Source organism: Triticum urartu, chromosome 7, assembly GCF_003073215.2.
Source record: "Triticum urartu cultivar G1812 chromosome 7, Tu2.1, whole genome shotgun sequence".
Classification (NCBI taxonomy): Eukaryota; Viridiplantae; Streptophyta; class Magnoliopsida; order Poales; family Poaceae; genus Triticum; species Triticum urartu.
In genome coordinates, this window is record NC_053028.1 from 774,239 (window position 1) to 798,610 (window position 24,372).

General features: G+C 45.4%; 3 protein-coding genes across 3 annotated transcripts; all 3 read right to left on the bottom strand.

The window, feature by feature from the left end:
• Window positions 1–9,825: 9,825 nt before the first annotated feature.
• Window positions 9,826–15,171, bottom strand: LOC125519927 (peroxisomal acyl-coenzyme A oxidase 1-like). The gene is made up of 14 exons (XM_048684702.1): window positions 14,823–15,171; window positions 13,763–13,871; window positions 13,589–13,650; window positions 13,050–13,259; window positions 12,821–12,908; window positions 12,579–12,741; window positions 12,272–12,470; window positions 11,927–12,124; window positions 11,477–11,608; window positions 11,256–11,376; window positions 10,997–11,107; window positions 10,809–10,878; window positions 10,524–10,707; window positions 9,826–10,403 (listed from the first exon to the last, which is right to left on the bottom strand). Exons 1-14 carry the CDS (start codon window positions 14,970–14,972, stop codon window positions 10,194–10,196), a joined length of 2,007 nt encoding a protein of 668 aa, XP_048540659.1. The 5' UTR covers window positions 14,973–15,171; the 3' UTR covers window positions 9,826–10,193.
• Window positions 15,172–17,241: 2,070 nt separating this feature from the next.
• Window positions 17,242–18,884, bottom strand: LOC125523866. Its single transcript, XM_048688929.1, has 3 exons — window positions 17,876–18,884; window positions 17,601–17,795; window positions 17,242–17,527 (listed from the first exon to the last, which is right to left on the bottom strand). The coding sequence occupies exons 1-3, from the start codon at window positions 18,787–18,789 to the stop codon at window positions 17,410–17,412; spliced, it is 1,227 nt and encodes a 408-aa protein (XP_048544886.1). The 5' UTR covers window positions 18,790–18,884; the 3' UTR covers window positions 17,242–17,409.
• On the bottom strand, window positions 18,803–19,998 carry LOC125523813. The gene is made up of 3 exons (XM_048688883.1): window positions 19,546–19,998; window positions 18,873–19,455; window positions 18,803–18,819 (listed from the first exon to the last, which is right to left on the bottom strand). The coding sequence occupies exons 1-3, from the start codon at window positions 19,996–19,998 to the stop codon at window positions 18,803–18,805; spliced, it is 1,053 nt and encodes a 350-aa protein (XP_048544840.1).
• Between the last annotated feature and the right edge of the window lie 4,374 nt (window positions 19,999–24,372).

The window sequence follows — 24,372 nt, forward strand, 5'->3', positions numbered from 1 at the left end:
TCTCTTTAAGTTCACACGCATTGAGCGCATTGCGGAAATGGACAATTCGACTCCGATCAACATTTGCACGGTTTTTGTCTCTAGCTCTATATATTTGGTTAAAGTCACCGGTGACCAACCATTTGTCTCCACTGGGGGGGCTTCTCCTGAGTCAGCTCCTGGAAGAATGTGTCTTTGAGGTTGTGTAACATCCCAAAATTTTAAAATCTGGAATGTTAATAGGATCATTCTTTTCATCATGATTTCTATGCTTATTTAATTTTCTGAATATTTAAAGTGTTTTCCAACTCAAGGCAATATATTTGGAGTGGAGATAATATGACTTCTCCCCTATTAATTATGTTTGGAAACACTAAGAATATATTCTGGTGTCTACCTAAATTATTTTGTCTTTATAGAAACTTAAATTTAGTTTATAGTTGTTATTATATTGCTCTTTATGTGCTTTTGTTGCATAAAATTATTTTCCAAAAATGCAGTTGTGTTTTAAAAATGTTCACTGTTTTATATAGTAGTAATCATGTTTTAGTGTATGATGTGGTATTTTTAGGAAGTCACTAGGTATTTGATTTTAGTCAAATGTATGTTCTGTATGTAGTATATAAATATAAATATTACTTCCTAGGTTTACTGTGCATCAGGCCTCGGTGCACAGCGGCCCAGCTGTCCCTCGCTCACGCGCGCTACACAGCAGCGCAGTAGCCGCTAACAGGCCGGCCCATTTCCTCACACATCCGCAGCCATTCCGGAGCCCTTTTGTTTTTTTCCTTCTTCTAGCTCTCCGCCCCTTACCTTCTAAAGCACGCAGGGGAGCACCAGGACGACGCCCGCAACCCCGACCCGAAGATCACCACCGCCACCAACAACGGACACCCCGCTTCGACCTGCTTCAACCCACCGTCCCCGACGATCACCAGGACCACCTCGACCCCCTCGTCGATCGGTACCTCTCCGCCCCCTTCACTGACTCCAAGGGCCACCGGAACGGCCGCCGGCAACAACCTCGAGCCGCTCGGGCCGTCATCTTCCTCAAGTCCGGTGACCACCTTGCTCTGTTCTCCGGTGAGTCAACACGCACCGTCCGATCTCTCTCCGAGGGCCAAGATTAGATCTATTTTTTTCTTAAATCCGAACTGTTTTCCTCTAAATAGCGACCGTTCTTTGCTTAAGACTAACAGCAAACACCCTACGACCACTCACAGCTTGCCACGTGGCACATCCACAGCAGCCGCAGCAGTTCTTCCAGGAAAGCTGTTTCGGCACAATTTTTGTTTTTAGATTTCATATCAACTTCACATTTTTGAGCTATTCAAATTTGAGTTTGTTTAAATTTGAATTCAAACTTCCGGAGGCCATATCTTTCAAACTGTTGATCCAAATTAGTTGATTCTTTTTGCATTGTGATCCTACTAGCATTTAGATAATATATACCTACTGGTATGTTCTGCTAGTTAAGTTTTTATTTGAATTTTTTGTTGTTGGCTTTATTGTGATTGTTACGTGAGTACGGTTTATTTATCGATGCCTTCGTTAATCATATAGATTGTCCAGAGTGCGAAGCGAATCAGAATTAATCGTTAGAGTACTTCAACATCATTCAAGGCAAGTTTGCACTTTTGATTTTTCTCATCCTATATTCTACTATGCATGTGTGATTTTTATGCTATGACATGTGCTTGGTTTGATTTGTATGTTCTCTGTTGTCATATTCTGATATTGATTGTGTTGTGTGATCAACTTGCTATGGTAGACGTGGGTATGTGTCGAGTGACGCGTGGAAGTGGTGAGTCTTTATAGCTGTAGGCTTGGGACTTTTGCTCAGGTGAATGCGTCGATGGCTGAGCGCTCTATTGTCCCTAGAGAATGCGCCATGACTGAGCGCACTTGAGTTGTCGGGACTTTTTCTCACGTGAATGCGTCACTGGCTGAGCGCTCTATTGTCCCTAGAGAATGCGCCAGGGCTGAGCGCACTTGAGACATCTTGAAGATCTTTATCATCTGTGTTGTGTGCACCTTGCCTATGTCGTGGAGGTAGGTGAAGGTAGTTTTACGCGAAACCAACTTGAGTGTTTTGTTTGTCATACTTTGCTTGTGGATGTAGGTTTGTTTTATCATTATGTGTAATTTGTCAATACATTCAATGTATTGACCCTTTGTGGCTGCAACTTATCATGTTGCAGGATTTTCAGATGACCAGTGAGATACAGTAGGGTCGCGAGTCTTCACTCAGCATTTTCGCCAGTGGGCATTGACGGGACTCATTTGCTTATGCTACATTTCCGCTGTTATTATTGAGTAAAGATAGTTATGTACTATGAGTTTGTAATACATTATAAATTCTGGATCATACGTTATAGTAAATGATGCACTTGTTATTTGATATTCATGTGTGTGCTAGCGAGTTGATCCAGGGACTAGCACGGTAAGCATAGAGACATCGAATCTTATCAGGTTCGGGTCGTTACAGGTTGCTTCGAGTCGGGCCATACACAGATGTTAGCTTGGATGAAGTGCTTGATGAAGCGATGGTGACTTTGGCAGAGAGGAAAAAGGCACCGAAAGACACGTCCTGGACGGAGACAAAGTTCTCATCCCAGAGAAGTAGAATGCCGCCGCGGGTGCCTGTTGTCGGACGATGTGCGAAGTTCTTCAATCTGTGTCCTCCTAGGTAGGAAGCAGTGAAAGGGTCGACCTGCTCGAGCTTGGTTTCTTGAAAACAAATGATATGATAGGGAGTAGCATTGACAGTCTCGTAGATGGTTGCGCGACGATCAGGACATTTTGAGCCTCGCACATTCCAACTAAGAACACTCAAGTTTTGATCTAACATTGATGAACTCAGATCACATCAGAGGAGCAGACCCAGCAGCGTCGCATTGATGGCGAAGGTGACCCTGGGAGTGGAAGCCGACATGACCGGGGCAGCAGCAAATTCACAGGAATTCTCCACCGGCTGCGAATCCGGGACGAAGGGGGAGCTGGATCCAGCAGCCAACCTGAGCGGCAAGGCTGGATCTGGCGACGCCTAGGAGAGCTGCGGAAAGAGCGACCGCACCAGCTCCTCGCTAGCGAACCTTGGGGAGGGAAACCGGCGAGGCTGAGGAGGCCGCAGCTGGCGGCGACGTGGTGGGTGGCTGCGGGCGCCGGAGCGACGCGTCGCAGGAGCTGGGGAGTGTTGTAGGATCGAAAGTATGTCTAGAGGGAGGGGGGTGATTAGACTACTTGACCAAATAAAAATTTAACATTTTCCCAATTTTAGTTCTTGGCAGATTTTAACAACTTTTAGTTCTTAGCACAAGTCAAGCAATCTAACACAATTCAAGCAAGCATGCAAAGAGTATATGAGCAGCGGAAAGTAAAGCATGCAACTTGCAAGAATGTAAAGGGATGGGATTGGAGTGTGCAAACACAATTGGAGACACGGATGTTTTTGGCGTGGTTCCGATAGGTGGTGCTATCCTACATCCACGTTGATGAAGACTTCAACCCACGAAGGGTAACGGCTGCGCGAGTCCACGGAGGGCTCCACCCACGAAGCGTCCATGAAGAAGCAACCTTGTCTATCCCACCATGGCCATCTCCCACGAAGTACTTGCCTCACTAGGATAGATCTTCACGAAGTAGGCGATCTCCTTGCCCTTACAAACTCATTGGTTCACTCCACAATCTTGTCGGAGGCTCCCAAGTGACACCTAACCAATCTAGGAGACACCACTTTCCAAAAGGTAATAGATGGTGTGTTGATGATGAACTCCTTGCTCTTGTGCTTCAAATGATAGTCTCCCCAACAATCAACTCACTCTCATAGGATTGGATTTGGTAGAAAGATGATTTGAGTGGAAAGCAACTTGGGGAAGGCTAGAGATCAAGATTCATATGGTTGGATTGGAATATCTTGGTCTCAACACATGAGTACGTGGCTCTCTCTCAAAAAATGGGTAGTGGAAATGTAGGCACGTTCTGATGGCTTCCCTCATGAATGAGGAGAGGGTGGAGGGGTATATATAGCCTCCACACAAAATCTAACCATTACACACAATATACCAAACTCGGTGGGACCGAATCAGAAAACTCGGTCGGACCGATTCAGTACATAATGTGACCGTTAGGCAATTTCGGTGGGACCGACATGTCAACTCGGTGGGGCCGATATCATTAGGGTTAGGGCATAACGTAATCTCGGTTGGACCGATTACACAAACTCGGTTGGACCGACTTTGGTAATAAGCTAACCAGAGAGTTGGTCAGGCAAACTCGGTGGGACCGATTCGCTCGTTTCGGTGGGACCGAAGCGTTACAAAAAAGAAACAGAGAGTTTGCATTGCAGACTCGGTGGGATCGATCGCTCATCTCGGTTAGACCGAAATGTTACGAAGGGAAACAGAGAGTTTGTAACCCCATCTCGGTGAGACCGAGATCCCTATCGGTGAGACCGAAGTTACTAGGGTTTCTGGCAGTGGCTATGTCAAATGAACTCGGTGGCGCCGGATGGATCAAATCGGTGGGGCCGAGTTTGACTTTTGGTTTGGGACATATGTGGATATGAGAAAGTGGTTGAGGGCTTTTGGAGCATATCACTAAGCATTTTGAGCAAGCAAGCCATTAAGTAACACATCATCCCCTTTTAATAATATTGGCTTTCCTATAGACTCATTGTGATCTTGGATCACTAAAATAGAAAATGTAGAGTCTTGGACTTTAGAGCATGAGCCAATCTTTTGTCCTTAGCATTTTGAGAGGTCCACAATCCTAATCCATGTCATGCCAATCATTAAACTTTCCTGAAATATTTATCTTGAAATGGCATTAGTTCAATGAGCTATATGTTGTTAATTATTACCAAAACCACCCAGGGATAGTTGCACTTTCAAGTGTGCACGAGGGACATCTTCTTTGTTGTTTTCCAACTCCAACATTTTTGTTTGCGTGAAATCTACTCCCTCCGTAAACTAATATAAAAGCATTTAGATCACTACTTTAGTTATCTAAACACTCTTATATTAGCTTACAGAATATTTCGGAAGCCACTGAAATTTCCAGTCTCTCTTCTGTTCAGATCCCTAGCAATCTTTGTTCATCTATCCTTGTTTTGCCTTCAGTTACCGTAGACCCACAACTATCTTTCTGTTATAATCTCCAGTAGCCTGACATTTTTTGAGAGAAGACCATCATGGCTAGCTTTATTAAGATCAAATAATCAGTACATCGTCCACTAATTTCGCTGTGAGGCAACCCGGGGGCTCCTCAGACCAGCTACTCGAAATTTTATTACAAAAGCAATACTGAGCTAGCTCATGAGCCGCTTGATTAGCGGACCAAAAAAAAGTTTAAACTTAACCTTCCCAATAGAAACACTAATATCCACACATTCCGCGAAAATTGTTGAAGCAGCATCCCACCAACGTGACTCACCACTGCAGAAATCTACAACGATGAGAAAATCTGACTCCGCTTCTACACGGTGAAGTCCCAAGTTGTTTGCAAGAATTAATCCATCGCACATCGCCATTGCCTCCATAGTTACCACGTTTGCAGCATAGGGGGCATAGACACATTGAGTCGCCAACAGATTACCATGTCCATCCCTTAGCAGTGCAAAAGTAGAACCCGCACCCTCATCTTCATGATATGCTGCGTCAACATTAAGTTTGATGAATTTTGGCTCAGGGTCTGACCCATTTATGTTCTCCTCCTTCAGGCTTCCGCACACACGAACATTGGTAATTACTCGCAATTGCTAAAACAGAAACGGGCCATCTTGTAGGGGGTGGAGTAGCTTCATCATGAGTAATTTGCCTTCTGATCCACCATAAGTGCCAACACACTACAGCAAGAATCTGCTTCATATCCAATTGTGGTTTTTAATGTGACGATATTGCCTGTAGTAGCAATAGATATTCCATGATGGCCGAGCCTGAACGGTCAATGATGATAGCTTCATTAATAGTATCGAGCATTCCCAGCTTGCTCCACAACTCCTTGGCATGCGTACATTCGAACAGGAGGTGCCGAACATCCTCAGCAGCTTGATGACAGATTGGACAAGCTCCATTAGATCCAATATGTCTATTAGTAAGTATAGCTTTTAGAGGGATAATTCCATGCAGGACCCTCCAACAAAAAATTCGGACTTTACGTGGGATTTGTAATTTCCATAAAGAACTCCATATAGCCGGGATTTGGGACCCTCTTGGCTGCGCCATAGTGTTTGCATGGGCCCTGTATTTTTGTATCTACTGAACATGATACGCTGACCGAACTGTGAAAGAGCCCCATCATGCATTTTGACGATATCGATCTGGATGCCACGCGATGAAGTCTTCAAAGGCTTGAAGATTAGCAGGAATTTGCATGATTCTGCGAACATCTAATGGTATGAATATAGACCTGATTACCATATATTTTGAGGCTAGGGTTTCGTCTATACGAAGACCTTTTTTCCTTTTTTGAGGGAAGACCCTCGTTATGTAATTCTCGTTGCAATTATTAGTTGTACATCCACGGGCCGGCCCATATGCTACGGTGCAAGAGAGAACACACTATACCATCAAAAAAAAAAAGAGAGAGAGAACACACTACAACCGTCCTATAAATAACTCAGATTATTTATTACGGCCTCCTCAAAAAAGATCAAGAACAAATATTAGGGCCGGCTAGACCTAACTAGCAATTGCTAGATCCCGTACGATCCCATGCATGGCTTCTTTCTGGAGATTGTGTGAAGGAAGAAGATGAAGGCCCGGCGGTTTGTGAACGTGGTGACGGCGGATAGCTATTTATTCAGTCGCATCAAGCTCAAGACCAATCTCTTCTACCCATCAGCCGCGGAAGCACAGCACCATGCCGCCGCCAGCAACAAGAAGAAGGAGAACAACACGGCGGCGGCGGCGGCGGCGGAGGACGTCTTGCGATTACCCCCGTCGAAACTCAGGCTCAAGCCATCTTCGCGCCCGTCCTTCACGAGGCTCAACTACATGCCCTTCTACGGCGGCGGCGGCGGCGGCGGCGAGGGAAACGTCCTCTGCATCGACGACTCCGGCCACACCGCGCTCTACGACGCCGACGCCGACACCGTCGAGATGATGCCCGGCCTCATTGGCCCCAAGGGCTGCCGCCGCCCCATCTCTTTCTCCGTCGCCCGTGGCGCCGGCGACCTCGCCCGCGCCGGCACGCTCTACATCCTGGATCACGTCTTCCACAGCCGCAGTCCCACTCCCAGCAGGTTCGAGGCCCTCGTCTACGACAACCCCAACCCTAACCCGAGCCCCTACGCCGGCAAGGAAGACCACGCCTGGCACTGGCGCCCGCTCCCTCCGCCGCCCGTCCACCACGACTCTTTCGTCGGGTGCCACGCGCTGCTCCACGGCAAGGACGGCGGCGGCGGCACCATCTACGTCTCCTATTGTACCGTTCGTGACACCGTCGGCACCTACCGCTTCGACACGGGCACCGGCGAGTGGACCAAGGCCGGCGACTGGAGGCTGCCCTTCTTCTCCCAGGGTGTGCACGTCCCCGAGCTCGGTGACGACCTCCTGTTCGGAATCGAGCTCCACGATCCCTACCGCTTCTGCGCCATGGATATTGCCTCCGGCCTCAAGATGAACGGAGCTCCGGTGTTGCGGCACGCGTGGCTTGACATAGATGAACCGCTGCCAGAGTGGCTCACGGGGATCAACAGCGTGGCGTACCTCGGGGACGGCAGGTTCTGCATCCATAGGAGGTTCGACATCATGGCAGAATTCGGGATGGAGTCCGGCGTTGAGGTGGTGCGGGCAGGATCCAGGCTCCGGATGATCAAGCACAAGTCCAAACGTCTCGACTGCGACATCGAATCCGTGCTTTGAAAAAATATATATCCAATTATTCTTGCAAGCAACATGTGCATCCAGCTTCAGAGAAGAGATTTGGATTCAATTAATTGCATGCTTTGTGGCGGTCTAAAACAGCGCAAATTTGCAAAGAATAATAAAAACTAGAGTGTACTCGGAGAAAGTCAATCAAGCAGTGCTGAGTGTAGACTAGTGTATTTCTTGGTCTTGAACCTAACCTTGCTCTTGTCAGCTTCTCACTTTCCTCGTGCAACTGTTGTTGAACTTCTCATGGCGTTTGACACTCGTCAGACCTGATGAATTTACGTGAAAAAGGACCCACAAGTAAGGATGACGTGGCGCCAAATTTTCACACCGCCTGACAGAGCAGTTAACGTGGACTTAGGGCCCACCAGTCATCGCACCCTAGTGAACAGTTGACTTCGTGGAACCCACCTGTCATCCCCTATCTTTTCCCCTCTCTCTTCTCAGGTTGGCCTCCCACTACAACTCGATCCAATATAGCGTCGGAGTTGGTCCAAGCAGATGAAGTCGACTGGCGGTTCAGCTGGCTGGGTGTATGGTGGTTTCTCAGGAGAGTGGGTGCAGATGTGTTAGTGGGTGTGAATGAATCGATCTCCCCTCTCGAGAGAGAAGGTACCTATATTTATATAGGGGCGTGGCACAACCTTATAATTACCTCGCGCAGCAGCGGCATCGGCACCTGTTATTTTGCGCAGATCCAGATAGAAAATGAACAACTCAGCAAAACTAGATTGGAGACGAAAGAAACCATAACAACATATGCACGTGATGGAAAAACCTCGCAAGGGGCAAAGAAAATCAAATCTTTGATCTTGTGCCGAGATTAGGATTGCCACATTCAAACGCGCTGTGATTGTGTAGGCACTCATGTCATGTTGAAATAAATAACGTCGACCTATTCAAATCTTAAGTCATGATTATTGGGTTAGAGGCATGTGTTATTTTTTTTCTTCCGTTGCAACACATGGGCTTTTTTGCTAGTAATAATAAATGGGTTATTGCTTCTGGTGACGCATCATTAAAATTGCCTCAAAAGTTGCAAAATATTATCCAGCAATGCCACCTATAAGTAAGAAAAAAAATGTTTTGCAGCGAGCCCCATGCCTGGGCCGGCCAAAGCATAGGAACCTACTATACTGCACTCTGCCGCGCTGGAGATAACACAGTGCACCCATTTGGGCCGGCCCATGCGCGGGCACCTGTTTTTTAGTTTCTTTTTTAAAAAACTTTTCTGTTCCATTTTTGTTTTTTCTACTTTAAATAATTTGGAACTTCAAAAAACATTTGAAACTAAAAAAACATAGAATTTTGAAATAAATTATTCAGGAAAATATAAAAAGATTGTGAATTCAAAAGATGCCGGGTCTTATTCTAAAAATGTTTGCATATTCTAAAAATTGTCCATGATTTTGAAAACAATCCGTGTATTAAAAAAATATTAATGAAACTGAACAAAATGTTTGCTAATTCGAAAAATGTTCATTAATTTTTAAATATGTCCTAAATTTTAAAAATAGTTTTTGAATTACAAACATGTTTATTGGTTCATAAAATGATTGCTGATTCAGAAAATTTGCATGCATTTAAAAAGATCTTCATGAATTAAAAAATCCACCAATTTAAAAAAAAATGTTTGTAAATCCTAGAATTATTCGCCGATTCAAAAAACAATGTTTAAAAACCGTTCTCGGTTTTTTGAAAATATTTGTAAATATAAAAAATATTCATGATTTTAAAAAATATTTCCATATTTGTAAAAATGTTCATCCATTATTCTCCCCATTTTCATCCTTGTACATGCTACTAGAAAAGAATCCATCCACACACTTGCTACTGATAAGTATCTCAATAATGCTGCCCAATATAATGCTAATTACCCAGGAGGGAGTACAATCATCTTTTATTCTTCTCTTCTACTAACAACAGTGTCTGTGTGCAACATGAATGCACCTAGATAGAAAAAACAAGGAAATTTAAGATAAACCATTTCATCCATTATTCTCCCCATTTTCCTCCTTGTACATTCTAGAAAAGAATCCATCCACACACTTGCTACTGATAAGTATCTCAATAACACTGGCACTGGCTAAACATGCATTAACCAAAATGACAACCACAGCAACCGTACTAATACCGCCCAATATAATGCTGCTAATTACCCAGGAGGGAGTGAGTACAATCCTTTTTATTCTTCTTTCAACTAATAACAGCGTCTGTCTGTGTGCCCCTCTTGCCTTGCCAAGTCAAACAACAACCAATCGCCTCTTTCCTTGTGATAATTATTACTGCTTCACATCCACAGTCCAACGTGGATGATCCAGGGATGAAGGATCTATCGTCTCATAGCCTGGACAGCTTGAGCTGCTGCTTGAGCAGCGGCCGGAGGTGCTCCTGGTACCCGTCCGGCACCACCGTCTCGTTCAGGGGGTCCTTCCACGCCTCCTCGTACAGCGCCGGGTACACGTCCCCGTCGTACCGCCCCAGCACCGATCCCAGGTAGTGGTCCGTGTAGTCGAACGCGTCCACCAGCGCCACCGCGTTAGGCCGCACCTGCACAACATTCAGTTCACTCCAGTTCAGTCCGTGGAAAAGCTTCATCAATTGTGTATGTCTGACGCGTTGCTGCCACACGGAGGCAGAGACAGTCGATCGCTTGGCCTTGATCCTTACCTGGGCATAGAGCTTCCCGAGCAGCTCGTTGGCCAGCGCACCCTGCCTGGCCGTGACGCACCCCGTCGACAGGAAGTCGCCCAGGTGCTTGTGCAGGAGGTGGAGCGCATAGATGCTGCACAGCTTCTGGAGCTGCTCCTTCACCCCGGGGCCAGGGATGTCCTCCTGCAGCTTCTCGATGAACCTACGACGCATAGGGGGAGGCAGAAGATGAATGAAATGAACGATTGGGTTGTTCCAGAGAACTGGATATACAGCAGATCCGGCGTAAGACCGACTACTCACTTGGTGACAATGATCAGCTGGACATGAGCCACGGCAGCCTCGAGCAAATCAGGGGACAGCTCGGAGAAACCTGCAAGGCACCAGATCATCTCTGTCACTGACTGCAACCAAGTAATTCACCGAGAGATGCTACAACAGCACCCATGCATTCATGTTTCTAATTACTGATGAGTACGTGCAACACCGACCTTCTTCTTGGCTTGGCGCCTTGCTGATGTTCTGGGCACAGTTCACCGCCATCCTCAGGGCCCTGGCTTCAAACACCTCCTTTATGGCAGCAGGGTTAAGCCAGTCTTCGGCTGCGGAGAATCATTGATGCATGAATCAGTACGACGATCAATCACAGGGACAATCGCTTCACCGAAAAGAAGCTCCAGACAAAACGTCTCATACAGTTGCAGAAGTTATGTTATAATAACGAGTCTGCCTGAAGATCTAGCTGTGTACCTGTATTTACAGCGCTTTTGCATTGCATCAAGTGCTGTATGTTGCCCATGTAAGCTATGGTGCCGACAGGTTGCTTCCCAGTGGCCACCTGAGCAACGGTCTTCATCAAGAACCTTGCAACCTGCAGAGAGCACCAAAGGTTGTGATTACACTACTGGCCAATACTGAACCAAGAAACGGATCAGGTGCAGTGAATTGGAACTAAGAAACATCACACTAACCTGCAAGAGCAAAACGACATTGTCTCCTTCATAGGTGCAGGCAGGAACATAGACCGCAAACAGTTCTGGAAGCCCGCTGCTGTTCAGGTAACCATGTCCGCCACAGAGCTTTCGGCATTCTTCAATCGCATCCTGCATAACAGAGAGACTAGCTTTACCATTACAGAACAATAAGTCGTGAAATGCATGCTAAACTATGCATGTGAATCCAAAATATTTCTAAGCTGCCACTGGACAGTGTGTTACTTTACAAGCTCCAACCAAGCTAAATGGAAGAATGGAGAAATTATGAGCTAAGTTTTTGGTTGACATGCCATAAGAAAATATGAGATATAGATGAACTGATAAAGCAGAAGGCTCCATCCATTTGCACGATCAGTATAAACCAGTTAACAAGTATAACAATTGTTAAAGGCGTTATTTTACTGGATTATAATTGGTTATACATACAGCTGTTGCAGATGTTGTCACGGACTTGAGCCCAGCAGTACAGGCATGAGCCTCTGGCAGCGTTGAGTAATCCTTAGCTTCCAGCTTCTGTGTGACATCCGTGTATAGCCACTTCAGCCACTGACCCACAAATCTATATGCATAAGCTGAAGCCAGCAAAGGGAAGAGCCTGCTCTGTTGAGTCTTGTAATTGAGGACCTGTATACAGTGTAAATACATTAGCCACTTGTTGGTAGTGGGAAGTTGTCTTGCCAATTTATCCAATTTCTTTTACTTCTAGTTCCGAGTGTTGGCCAGAGTAACAGATTACTTGAGAATGACAATCAGAAAGGCTGACTGTAGTACCTGAGTCTCAGGGCCACCATCTTGGGAACCGAACTGCTTCCGGATAGCACTATACCTTACAGCAATGCAAACAGCACGAGACAAAGCCTTGGAAGCATCTGCGACAATTGTCTGACGGACATACACCATTGTCCCGTATAGCAGCTGCTTTGGTACATCTGAGTGCACATACTTTCCCTCCCTTGTAACTTGGGAAAGCCTAGAAGAAATAGCCATGGCATATTTTAGGAGGAATTACATCAAACAAACAGGATATGTTTGGCAAACACGTAAAGCGGCAAAACAAAAAGCATGCCAACGGACCAACCTCATCAACATTTGATCCCTTGGAATGCGCACATGGTCGAAGCGCAGAACACCATTATCCATGCTGTTATATGCCCCGCTGCCAAATTTTCCACCGATATCACCAAGAGTGACGCCAGGGAGTGGAGAGTGGTCATCTAAGCTTCGCAATTGCACAATGAAGCCTGAAATATGTATGTCCATGAGTTACAGTTCACAAAGGAAAAGCCCACTTAAGCGCCACCATAAAATGCAAGGCTTTACCATGTATGCCATAGTCTTTTCCTTCCGTTATGAGACGAGCATAGACAACTGCATGAGTGGAGGCTTTTCCCAAGCCACCAGGCCACCACTGCACATTGGAGAGGGGAAATCATTAACCATGCAAAAGGAGGCCCTTGGGGAATTTTGGATTGCTAAGAAAATATATACTAAGGAGGCAAGTCCTAAAATAAATAAGTAAATTATATAAGCAGGTTTACAAAATGTCTACCTTGCTAGAGGTCAGAGTCGGGCTGTGCATCACAAACTCATCGGTACTTGGATCAAATGTGGCAGTTGTCTCAAGACCCTGAACATTTGAACCATGACCAAGTTCAGTCTGAGCATAGCATCCGATTATTTGGAACTTGTACGCCATAGGTAACCACTTCTTCTGTTGTTCCTCAGTCCCTTGCCCTTTTATGGCAGGAACAAACATGCCCTGCAGTCATAAATAATTTATATTATATTAGTTGCAGCCATAAAATCAAAGATGTTTGAAGCGCACTGAGGATAAACTTATCAGAATTCAAAAATGCGGATGAAGCCTGCACAAACAGAATCTATTTGTTGACCAATGTGGTATGTTTTTCTAAAATAAACTACTTCTAGAAAGGCCGGAGTGGCAAAGGATTTCTACATCTATGTGAGAAGCAATCTGTAGGCTTGAGCACATCCGCAGCACATAATGCATAACACAGGTGAAGAACAGCCAAATGTGTGAACACTGTATGCATTGAGGAATGAGGGTGTAAGGAATCAATAGCATACCCAATGGAGATCAACATAACCAGGTTGGTCAACGTACAGCCTCAGTAAGTTTGCTTCCTCCTCTGTTAATCCAGAAAAAAGATCATGAAAGTATATCAGTCAAGAGTACATACATACATAGAACAAATAAGTGCTGGAGAAAGCTTGGGGGTTGGTGTTGGGCATGCTCAGGACCTGTGAGACGCAGCTCGACAATGCGCTTCCACGCGTGCGCCGCCTTCTTGAGCGTGTCCTTGAACAGCTCCTTCCTGGAGAGCATCGTCCTGGTATCCTTGCGGAACACCTGGAAAGGAATTCATCAATATAAGCAAACCAATCCTGCTAGCCGTTATCATCATGTGAACAAAACATACTACAACCTGGTAGAAACATCCACCCCGCGTACAGTGCATAATCCAAAACTAGGCGACAGTTTGGTTCAGTGTTAACGTTTGCTAAGAACAGTCTTTGGGAAAACCGAAATTAATAGGTAGTTGTGGCAGTGTCTGACCATTGGCTGGCCATACAATGAGTGGACTGTCAAGCTTCCAAGAGGAGAAGCACGGCATACGTATCCTGGTAACCGAATGAGCATGCTCATGAAAGCTACTTGGTGTAAGTCATGAAGCGCCAATCAGAAGGGGGTACTGAATTAAAAAGTTGAGGATGAGTGGAACCCTTGAGCATATTCCTGGTGCGAATCACAAGCAGGGGGGCAGGGAGGTGGAGCATCCAAAGCTGTGTGCGATCATGGGTGAAGTTGACAGCCAGTAGTTTTGCTAAAACTAGCTGCGTGGTAATATAAGTAACTAGGGGGTGCTACAGAGAGACAGAGAATTCTTGTGCGCTGCAGAGCTTGTCCCCTCTTCAATATACTAGTACGACCAAGCAACCGAATCGGGTCGGAGAAAGGAAAGGGATCGGGCACGGCGTGACTGAATGAATCCTGCCTCCGGTAGCGCGGTGGGCTGGACTGGATCAACCCGTCCAATGTTATTTTGCATAATCTCTACAGGTCAAATCGAAGGGGGTTAACAAAGCAGGCAGGGTGACGAACTGCTGAATAATTGTAGTAGCACTGAATACTAGTCGCTGCTTGGTATCCCATCCCGGGGCTGGGGAGGGGGTAGGTGGGGGAAGCAGCGCACGCATCTAGTCGAATCCAATCTGGAGAAGTGAGATCTATCTATCATGCCCGTCCATGGAGGGGAACGGAGGGAGATGGGCGGAATTGGGGGGTGTTGGTGCTGCTCACGGGGTCGGATGCGACGAGTCGGGCCATGCGGTCGGCGACCTCGACGGCGTGGCGGGAGCCGGCCCAGGCGACCTTCATGCCGTCGACGTCGAACTGCGCCGTGGCCCTCTCCCCCGCCAGCTGGTCCGGCTCCCCTCCGCCGTCCGCCATCTTAGTCCTCCTAGCTCTCGCTGCCGGCGCGCGGGTGGTTGGGGGCGAGAAGCACGAGGTTTCGGTGGTGTGTGGTGTGGTGTCTGGGCGGAGCACGGAGGTAGGGAGGGAGGTATTAATGGAGTGTGCGGCGTGGTCTCCTCTCCTCTCTTCCTCCCGGTATGGTATGGTGAGGTAGGTAGATGGCCGGCAGGCAGCAGTGATACTATTGCGATTTCCCTTTGCTTATTGTGTTGTGCATCACGTGTGGTTTTGTTTATTTGCTCATTCATTCACAACCCCACCCACGCCGCGTTGGCTCAACCAGTCACCCCTCGTACCACCCTCCTCCATCAACAATCCTCCTTTCCATCCAACTTCAAGTTCTGTTTTACGGTTGCCAAACTATCTTGTGTTATTCAGTTTTACAAAGATCATGTTGCTGTGTATAGTCAAATAATGATGGACGGGCGAGAACTAGTCAGAAAATCAGGACTAGCATCACCCATTATGGCCCCGCATCGCAGAGGTGTTGTTGTGTTTTTCTTTCCCGCCCGACAATGGGACCAACCCTCGGCAACCGATTCCGCAACGGCACAACTTATCCAACATCCTTATCGTCGCTTGCCTCGTCGGTATGGGCGCGAACGTGTTCAGATAACAGCCGGCCACCCCGCGACGGTTGCCCATCTTGTGCGGGAGAGACACTCGCACTTGGGCTCCGCATTCAATGCGCCGATACATACATAGATGGCATCGCGGGTTAGGGAAACTCCAACAAGGCACACCATTTCTGCCCCCCTAAAAATCCGGACCGAATAGTCTGCAAGACCGTTTGGTCATCAATCCAACGGGAGTCACCAAATATCCACAGACCAGTTCGGATGTCCGGAATCCCACACAAACCAAATAGGATTGATGGGTGTGGGGGTCTCGCCAAAAAACTGCTTAACGGGTCAACGGTACAATCGCATACTCATATTAACCACTTGATTCCAAAAATGCTATGGGAGTAGCAACCCATTAGGACATCGGGCTCAATTCACGATGTAAACTCAGATCGAACGGGCATGGACGTTCCAAACACAAAATCCGACGGCTCGTGCGTGAGGATGCATGAGAGGGTTGGGAAATGGTTTGATTTTACTGTCCTAAATAAATTATTTGGCAATGTCATGTTGTGCAGAGAGATATCTAATGGTGTATCCATGCATGCAAACAATAAAGCCAACATGCTACTTAACTAGAAGCAAAAGGCGTGCGAACGGCAACGAAGATTCAAACATGCTCTACTGACATGTGTTTAATCTTCATTCTTTACATGAGTGACAAAGTACATAACTTCTCATTCTATTTATATACATACAAAGCAAGAAACCAAAAAAGAAACTGCACATTGCTAACTCCTAAAGACACCAATCATTTTAGAACATTTAGTACCATCAAGACAGCTCTTAACATTGTACTTAACTAGAACCAAAAGGCGTGCTTTGTTGCACCGGTAAACAGCAACGAAGAATCAAACATGCTCTACTGACATGTGTTATTCTTTATTCTTTACGTGAGTGACAAAGTACATAACTTATCATTCCATTTATATACATATAAAGCAAGAAACCAAAAAAGAAACAGCACATTGCTAACTCCTGAAGACTCCAAATATTTTAGAACATTTAGTGTCATCAAGACAGCTCTCAACATTCTTGCATATTCACTCGTGTCACCTTTTTTTGTACAAAGCGCACTTATAAAAAAGGAAGTTATCCAATAACAAGCAAAGGAGTCGATGCCTTTGCAGTCTTGATCATCAATAGTAACAATGTCATCTTGCTTAATGTGTTACTCTATTTGTATGAACTTAATACTTTCATATGCGTGATGGATAGAGGCCTTGGGGTGGAGTAATAGTAGTAGATGTAGTTGGATTACGGTCTATTTATCACAAGAGAAAATTGCTTCTATACCATCGACAACCTCTGCAATGGCTTATTTGCCATCCAACAAAGCTTCAGTGCTTATATACCAAACACAAACAAAATCTATTGCCTATATACCACTAGCAGTTAGTCTAGTGTTAACTCAATCCGTTAAGTGCCCAAAATGACCATCTTGCCCTCAATGGCAAATAAGCAAACAACTGTAGAACATGTCCAGAAAAAAATTTGACAACATTCCTCCTCTATTTTCAGCATTCCAGCAAAATTATAGTGATTATCTAACAATTCCAGGATATAAAAAAATCCAGCAACAGAGTAATATACTCAAGAAAATTCACATCATTTAGAAGACATTCATGAAACACCATATTAATTCTCACACAATCAGTACCAAGTTTGCATCGTCCAGAACCAAAATACCACAACCAAAATATGTTGTTCACACAAGCAAGTCTCTAAATAAAATAGCATACACATGAAGAGCTGCGATACAGAAATAATACGCAAGATTTTAGAGCATTTCACAGTTTCAACTTTTTTTTGCTTCGACTGGCCATTGCTTGGTTGTTAGGCGCAGCTCTCTTCTTGCTTCGAGTTCCCATTGCAGGGCTGTCAGGCGCAGCGGATATCACCTTTGATCTACATCAAAAAAGTTGATTACGTACAATGGTACACTCACAGAATATAAGTAAATTTGGTGCAGTTTTCATACCTTCTAGATTTAGAGGTAGTCTTCGATGAGGTCGACTTGGCAACATCGCCTTCAATTGCATCACTTGGACTTGAAAGTAGAGCTAGTGCAGTTTCATTTTCACTTGGACACAGAAGTAGAGGTAGTGTACCATCAGTTGCTTGATCTGTTGTTGTACAAATAGCTTTTGTAATGGGTTTCTTCTTTCTTTTGTCCCTACATGAGTTTCACATATTATAGCTTAATTAAGACAAGAGTAAGGTGGAACATAAATCTCATATTGAAATAGAAAGTACCTTTTCTGCTTTGCTACTTCTGCATAGGCTTCTAGTGCTTCAGGAGCAGCATCTTTGCAGCTTTGCCATCTATGTCCATAAGCTTTGCAAATTGGACATTGGTGCTGGCCTTTCTTTCCCTTTCCCTTGCTATTTTCAGCACCACTTTTGTGCCTCTGTACCTTTGGCCTCCCAGGGGCCCTCCTAAGGATTGGGGGGTTCAAGAAGAATTCTTTGTTCACACTTGGCCATTGAGACATGTCAGTTAGGCCAGGAAGAATAGGAGCATAAGCTGCAGCAAACTTGGCAACGCTGTAACAATCATCAACGAAGTCTTCTATTGTGACCCCCCTAATTCCAGTAATAAAGCTAATTGCATGTTTGCAAGGCTTCCCGGAGACTTGAAATGCCCTGCATGTGCATGTCCTGTTTGCTAGATCAGTGACGTGGCGCTTGCCACCTAGCACAACACTCTCACTCACTTCTGCAACCATGTCATCTATTCTCTCATATTCAATGTCCAGCCCCCTGCTTATGTCATTCAACTCCTTCATGACACTTGGAAGTATACGCCGACCTTGAAATTTTCTAGCTACCCTTCTCCTCTTCTCAAACTTAACCGTAATCTTTCTCCTTATCTTGTCCATGAGCTGAAACAACATTAAACCTTTGTGCTTGCGGATCCAGTTGTTGAAACACTCGGCCAAATTATTTGTAACATAATCCACTTTTGAGGAGGTTGAATATTTGCTCCTTGACCATAGCCTGGTGTGGTACTTGTTTAAGTATGCTATTGCAACAGCCTTTTTCTCCTCTATGGCTGCCATGTGATAGTCAAACCCTCGAGGAGTCCATGAATAAGCAGCTGGCCACAAATGATCATCAAAAACTTTACCATGGAATTTTTTCTTGAAGTTCACAACCAAGTGTCGCATGCATTCTCTATGTTCAGCATACCCAAATACCTGTTCGATTGCAGTGTCAATCCCTTTTCCTGCATCTGAACATATAGCTAGACCGGGGGGAGAGCCAATAGCATCACGAAGCTTATCCATAAACCACACCCAACTTTCAGTAGTTTCCGAGTCGATAACTCCATAGACTACAGGGTACAACCAATTGTGCCCGTCAATAGCACAAGCAGTAGCTAATTGGCCTCTATACTTGCCTGTCAAATGAGTGCTATCTATCGCCAAGTAAGGTCTGCAGCCAGCCAAGAACCCATCGCACAAAGGCTTCAGCCCAACAAACATTCGTATGAAATATTTTTTCTGGTCATACTCCATGTGGTCAATCGCAACTATACTTCCAGGAGACCTCTTCTCAACCTCAGCTTTCCAAGCATATAGCTTGTCAAAAGAATCATCCCAATTACCAAACAACTTAGCCATTGCTAGCCCTTTGCCACGAAATACTTTTGTATATTGTACCTTGATCTTGTACTTGTCATGTAGCCTCCTGCGTAATTCCATCGGCCGAACACTAGGATCCTCTTTTACCCAGTCCATGACTTTCTCACATACCCATGCCTTTGAAGCATTTTTCTGCTTCTTTTTCTTCTTTGTGCTAGAACATGTGTGCTCCTGCACATGAACTTTGACCTGCATTAAATAAACAATGGGAAAAACTAGTGTCATTCAACTGCATTTCATAACAAAACATCATTGAACAAAATTATGCAACTAAAATACCTCCATAGTTTCTCGGTCATCCAACCTCCCAACATGAATTCTCCATTTACAGCCCGTCTTGTTCGCCCGGCGACAATAAGCCCTGAATCGAGTAGGTTCACTTTTTTCAACCTTAAATTCGAACTCTTTCTTCACAGCGTATGTAGAAATTGCCAACCTAAGCTCTTCAATGTTGGGGTACTTTGCGCCAACATGCATTGGCGGGTTTTCTTTGTCATAGGCAATTTCTGGAATAGCATCCGGTCTAGCATCTTCCGCAACCCATTCCTCATCATCGCTGCTATCCTCAACATAATCAGTATTTGGTATATCTTTTTCTCCGACCTCATCATCACTATCGGAACCAACACTGCTAATTGAGTATTGGTCCTCCTCATCTACACCAACATGTTCATATTCTTCATGGGGATTGTTAAGATATGTGTCTGTTAGGCATACACTAGCTTCATCCATGACATTACTTGGTTGACTAGGTAGTGCTATAGATGGTGTCTGGTTCGAAGGAGTACATGGAACATCAACATTATCACTTCTCTCAGAATAGTTGATGATCAAATGACCACCCCTATTCTTCTCAAAACAGTCAAACATTTTCATGCATTCTTCATCATCTGACACAGAGATATTTTTGCCACTAATGGAATCAATATACTCAAGAATTATATTATCCTCTGAGCATAAAGCAAAAGAAGAAGTTCCAGCAATACAAGCCAGCAAATCCTTCATACTTGTCCTAGTACCCTCAATAATCTGCCAACTAAAAGTTGAATCTCCATTGATTTTTGATTCACTGCCACAAACCTTGACCTCTATTGTGTAAGTACAAGACTGGATCATCCTGTGGATGATGCAAACCATGTCAATTGTGTATTCTCCTACCAAAAACTGCATAAAAAGAGAGAGAGCCCGAGAAATTACCTAGCACAAATAGCAGAGAGAGAGGTTGAGCCGCATTCGTCTGCCATGCCTTCCTCCTCGTCGGGCATGGAAATCTGGGGCGGAGGGGCTGCTGCGAGTGCGCCCACAGAAGAGTTGATCTTGGGAAGAGCATCGGCCGTAGGCGCCACTGCCCTACTCTCCACCTCGCCGGAACCCCCAATCCTAGGGTTCTGGGTGACATGGCCCCTGGGAGAGGTTGCCGCTGCTAGCCCGTTTGCGGAGGCCATCAAAGACGCGGTAGACGAGAGGGATAGAGGCGCGGCGGCGGCGGGACCATGCGGCAGGGGCTGGGGAAGCGCCGGCGGCGGTTCCGCCATTAAGCGTCGCCTGGATAGGGTCGAAGATGCGGTGGGCGAGTAGCCTTGAGGCGCAGCGGCGTCGAGATTCTGCGGCAACAACGGGGGTTGAGGGAGCGGCGGCAGGGGCGATGGTGGCGCCGGCGGCGGTTCTGCCATTGCCGCTGCGCTTGCGTGCGTGGGGATGGGGAGGGTCAGGTGTGCGTGCGTTGAGTCGTGGTCTTGGAGAGTCAGGTGCGGGGCGAGTTGTCTTTTTTTTTTAATTTGCAGCGAGGGTAAAATTGGATTTTGCAAGAAAACTGACAAGAAAACAGAGACTTGGTAACGGGAGACTAACGGCGATGGCAAATAAGCAATAGATTTTGTTTGTGTTTGGTATATAAGCACTAAAGCTTTGTTGGATGGCAAATAAGCCATTGCAGAGGTTGTCGATGGTATAGAAGCAATTTTCTCTTATCACAAACGTAATGCCTATATATTGATTATGCATTGGATGATCATCATAACTATGCACAATTCTGTTAAGGGAACCACTAGGAATCAGACTATTGATCCTTACTGTTTCATCAGACTAGTCCATGGCCATATGATTAGTAGCAGAGAAGCCATTGGATCCTGTAGGGAAATGATGCTGATTGTTTGTTAGATTTTTAGTAACGTCCTCCTTAAATTATGTGCTTCTTGTAACCACTCCCATTAACTTCTCGGAGCCGAAGAGGTGACTCCCCCTCGGCCCCCGCGTCGTCCGCTTCGGGTGACACGGGCCGCGTCTATGGTTTCCCCCTCGCGCCGCCGCTCCCTTACCACTCCCTCCCTCGCCGCCACCTGAGAAAGCCGCCGGATTCGCTCGCGCGGCCGCCGGCGAGGCCTCGGTCGCTCCTTCCCTCGAGGAGGACCTCAGATCTGGGGCGGCGGCCCTCCTTGGCGAGGCGGCGGCGCCATCTCGGCTGGCATCGGTCGCGGGTGTTCTCTGGCCGATGGCCTCGACCACACGGGGGGTGAGACGACGGCGGGTGGCAGCGGCGGCGCAGAGGTCTTCCCCTCCTCGTCAGATCTGAGGTCGGACTCCTTTCCTCTGTCTCCCTCGTCCCCACCGCTTCCAGCCGGCTTCCCTCCGAGTGAAGGAAATATGCCCTAGAGGCAATAATAAAGTTATTATTTATTTCCTTATATCATGATAAATGTTTATTATTCATGCTAGAATTGTATTAACCGGAAACACAATATTTGTGTAAATACATAGACAAACAGAGTGTCACTAGTATGCCTCTACTTGACTAGCTCGTTGATCAAAGATGGTTAAGTTTCCTAACCATAGACATGAGTTGTCATTTGATTAACGGGATCACATCATTAACCTGTAGAGCACCTTTATAATCACCCAGTTACGTTGTGATGTTTGGTGGCACACAAAATGTTCCTCCGGTAAACGGGAGTTGCATAATCTCATAGTCATAGGAACATGTATAAGTCATGAAGAAAGCAATAGCAACAAACTAATCTCATAGTCGCAGTCGGTCTTGTTTGCTAAATTTATGATCAAAACGAGGTGCATGCCACTAGTCAATCCTTGTATGCGACATGCAGTCGATGTTTAGGCCCTGTTTGGTTCAGCTTTTATCGACAGATTCCGCTGCAGCGCAGCAGAATCTGAACCAAAGGACGAACCCAGCAGAATCCGATTCCAGAAATCTGCTGCCAAAATCTGAACCAAAAGCGAAAGCAGCTCAGGATGTGCTTTCCAAAATCTGATTCCACTGCGGGCCAAAAATCTGAAATAGCTGTATCAGCTGGTTTGTCAAATGACCTACATCTTTTTCACATCAGATTTTTCACAGCTGTTTTTCCACAGCAGATTTTTCACAGTTGCTTTTAGAAATCCACAGCCGAACCAAACAGGGCCTTAGAATGACTTGGTCCGTCCATAGTTTTTGCGGCAGCCGGCAGGGATCCGTGGGCCGGTTGGCGGGTAGCTTGGTTGCTTAGAAATATAGTCACCATCGTACATAAGGATGGCAATATGGGTAGGGGATGGGGCGAGTAGAGCAATATCATACCCATACCCGTGTAATCAATGGGTACAAAATTCTACCCATACCCGTACCCATGGGTATGGACCTTTACCCGTACCCGTATCCGATGGGTAGCCATACCCATTGGGTACCCAACGGGTAGATCAAATAATACACAACTTATTCGCAATTTTACATTCATCTATAGCACATTTGACAAAAAATATTGATCTCAACTCAATAACAGTTAGATGAGTACATCATAATTATCTCAATTCAAATTGACAATTGGTGACAACTTTAACATAGGTTCATAAGCTCATGACACAATTTTAACATAGGTACATTTGTGAATCACGGGTAAAACTCACATGTTAGTATAAATGAGTAGGGTATGGATATATCCATGGGTAAAAGGCTATACCCATACCCTACCCATGACTTAACGGGTAGGTATGGGTACTACCCATGGGTATAAAATTGTGTCCATACCCTACCCATGCGGGGACGGTATCCGCGGGTACCCATACCCATGGGTAAAATTGCCACCCTTAATCGTACACTTCAACAAAACAAAAAACAAAATAGTCACTATCGCGTCCAAAATGACTAGTAGATAAGATATTGATGTGTATGAGATGATTGGCTGCAACTGAGCTAGGATGGATACACGTGTGAATTCAGGAATGAATCCGGAGAAGGATGCCGACCATTCTCCCTTTGACTCTGGCTGATCTATCTCTCTGGCCGGAACAACAATCCAAGTCAAACCCAAGCAGGTAAAGTGTACTAACTAAAGTTTCCTCCCGTTTCCTTTTGATGTTAATCAAGTCAAAGTCCAAAGCTCGGTTATTATTCCTGGTCATAATATTAAATGGTCTATAAATCTGGATGTAATTTTTATTATTTTTAATGTTCGTTGTGCTATCATAATTGAAGATAAATTGATTGAAAGTTTTTTTTATAAAAAATATATTTCTTGCCATGCAAGTTTTGTACCTGCGTAATATCATTCGATGAAAAGGGTGTCATGTCTTCCGTTCCACTAAAATGTCAGTGAATCTTACCTTCTAACCCAACCCTAGGTAACTACTCTAATGACATGAAGTTAACTGTTTATTATCTTCCATTTTAGCCGCAACTGGTTAGCTAAAATTCTCCAGATTGAAGGCGTTCAGTGTTTGTATCAGAGGTGCCGAATGCCTGTTTTTTCCTAGGCATTCAGAGCCTGGACAGAGAGCAACGATTTGTTAATTCGTCACCTCTTACCCTGATTGGGTAACCAAACAGCCGGAATAGTTGTTATATGAATCCAACACAACTCAAGCTTTTAAAAGTAGTGGAGATATTCTAGAAAACAGTATGGCAGAGATATGAGAGGGGGCGGGCGGCTAGTGCCCCCCTCCCCACCAATCCCAACTTAATTATCTCCTAGTTGTACGCTTATGTATTCATAACAATTCATACTTCCAAAACTTCTCATAGCGGGGGTATCATAGCAAGTATCACGTAAACCCATGCAATGCCAACTAGACATATTGCTGGCATGTCATACTTCACGACCTCTCGTAGGGACGAGG

Excerpts from the sequence above, each read along its gene's own strand:
- LOC125523813 (XM_048688883.1), bottom strand. The coding sequence starts at position 19,998 with ATGGATGAAGCTAGTGTATGCCTAACAGACACATATCTTAACAATCCC. Across the intron at positions 19,456-19,545 it reads ATGACCGAGAAACTATGGAG|GTCAAAGTTCATGTGCAGGA; the intron begins GTATTTTAGTTG and ends TATTTAATGCAG.
- LOC125523866 (XM_048688929.1), bottom strand. The coding sequence starts at position 18,789 with ATGCGACACTTGGTTGTGAACTTCAAGAAAAAATTCCATGGTAAAGTT. Across the intron at positions 17,796-17,875 it reads GAAGTAGCAAAGCAGAAAAG|GGACAAAAGAAAGAAGAAAC; the intron begins GTACTTTCTATT and ends AAACTCATGTAG. Across the intron at positions 17,528-17,600 it reads ACTACCTCTAAATCTAGAAG|ATCAAAGGTGATATCCGCTG; the intron begins GTATGAAAACTG and ends TTTTTGATGTAG.
- LOC125519927 (XM_048684702.1), bottom strand. The coding sequence starts at position 14,972 with ATGGCGGACGGCGGAGGGGAGCCGGACCAGCTGGCGGGGGAGAGGGCC. Across the intron at positions 13,260-13,588 it reads GTTATGTTGATCTCCATTGG|GGCATGTTTGTTCCTGCCAT; the intron begins GTATGCTATTGA and ends TTATGACTGCAG. Across the intron at positions 11,377-11,476 it reads ATGTCGTTTTGCTCTTGCAG|GTTGCAAGGTTCTTGATGAA; the intron begins GTTAGTGTGATG and ends TGCTCTCTGCAG.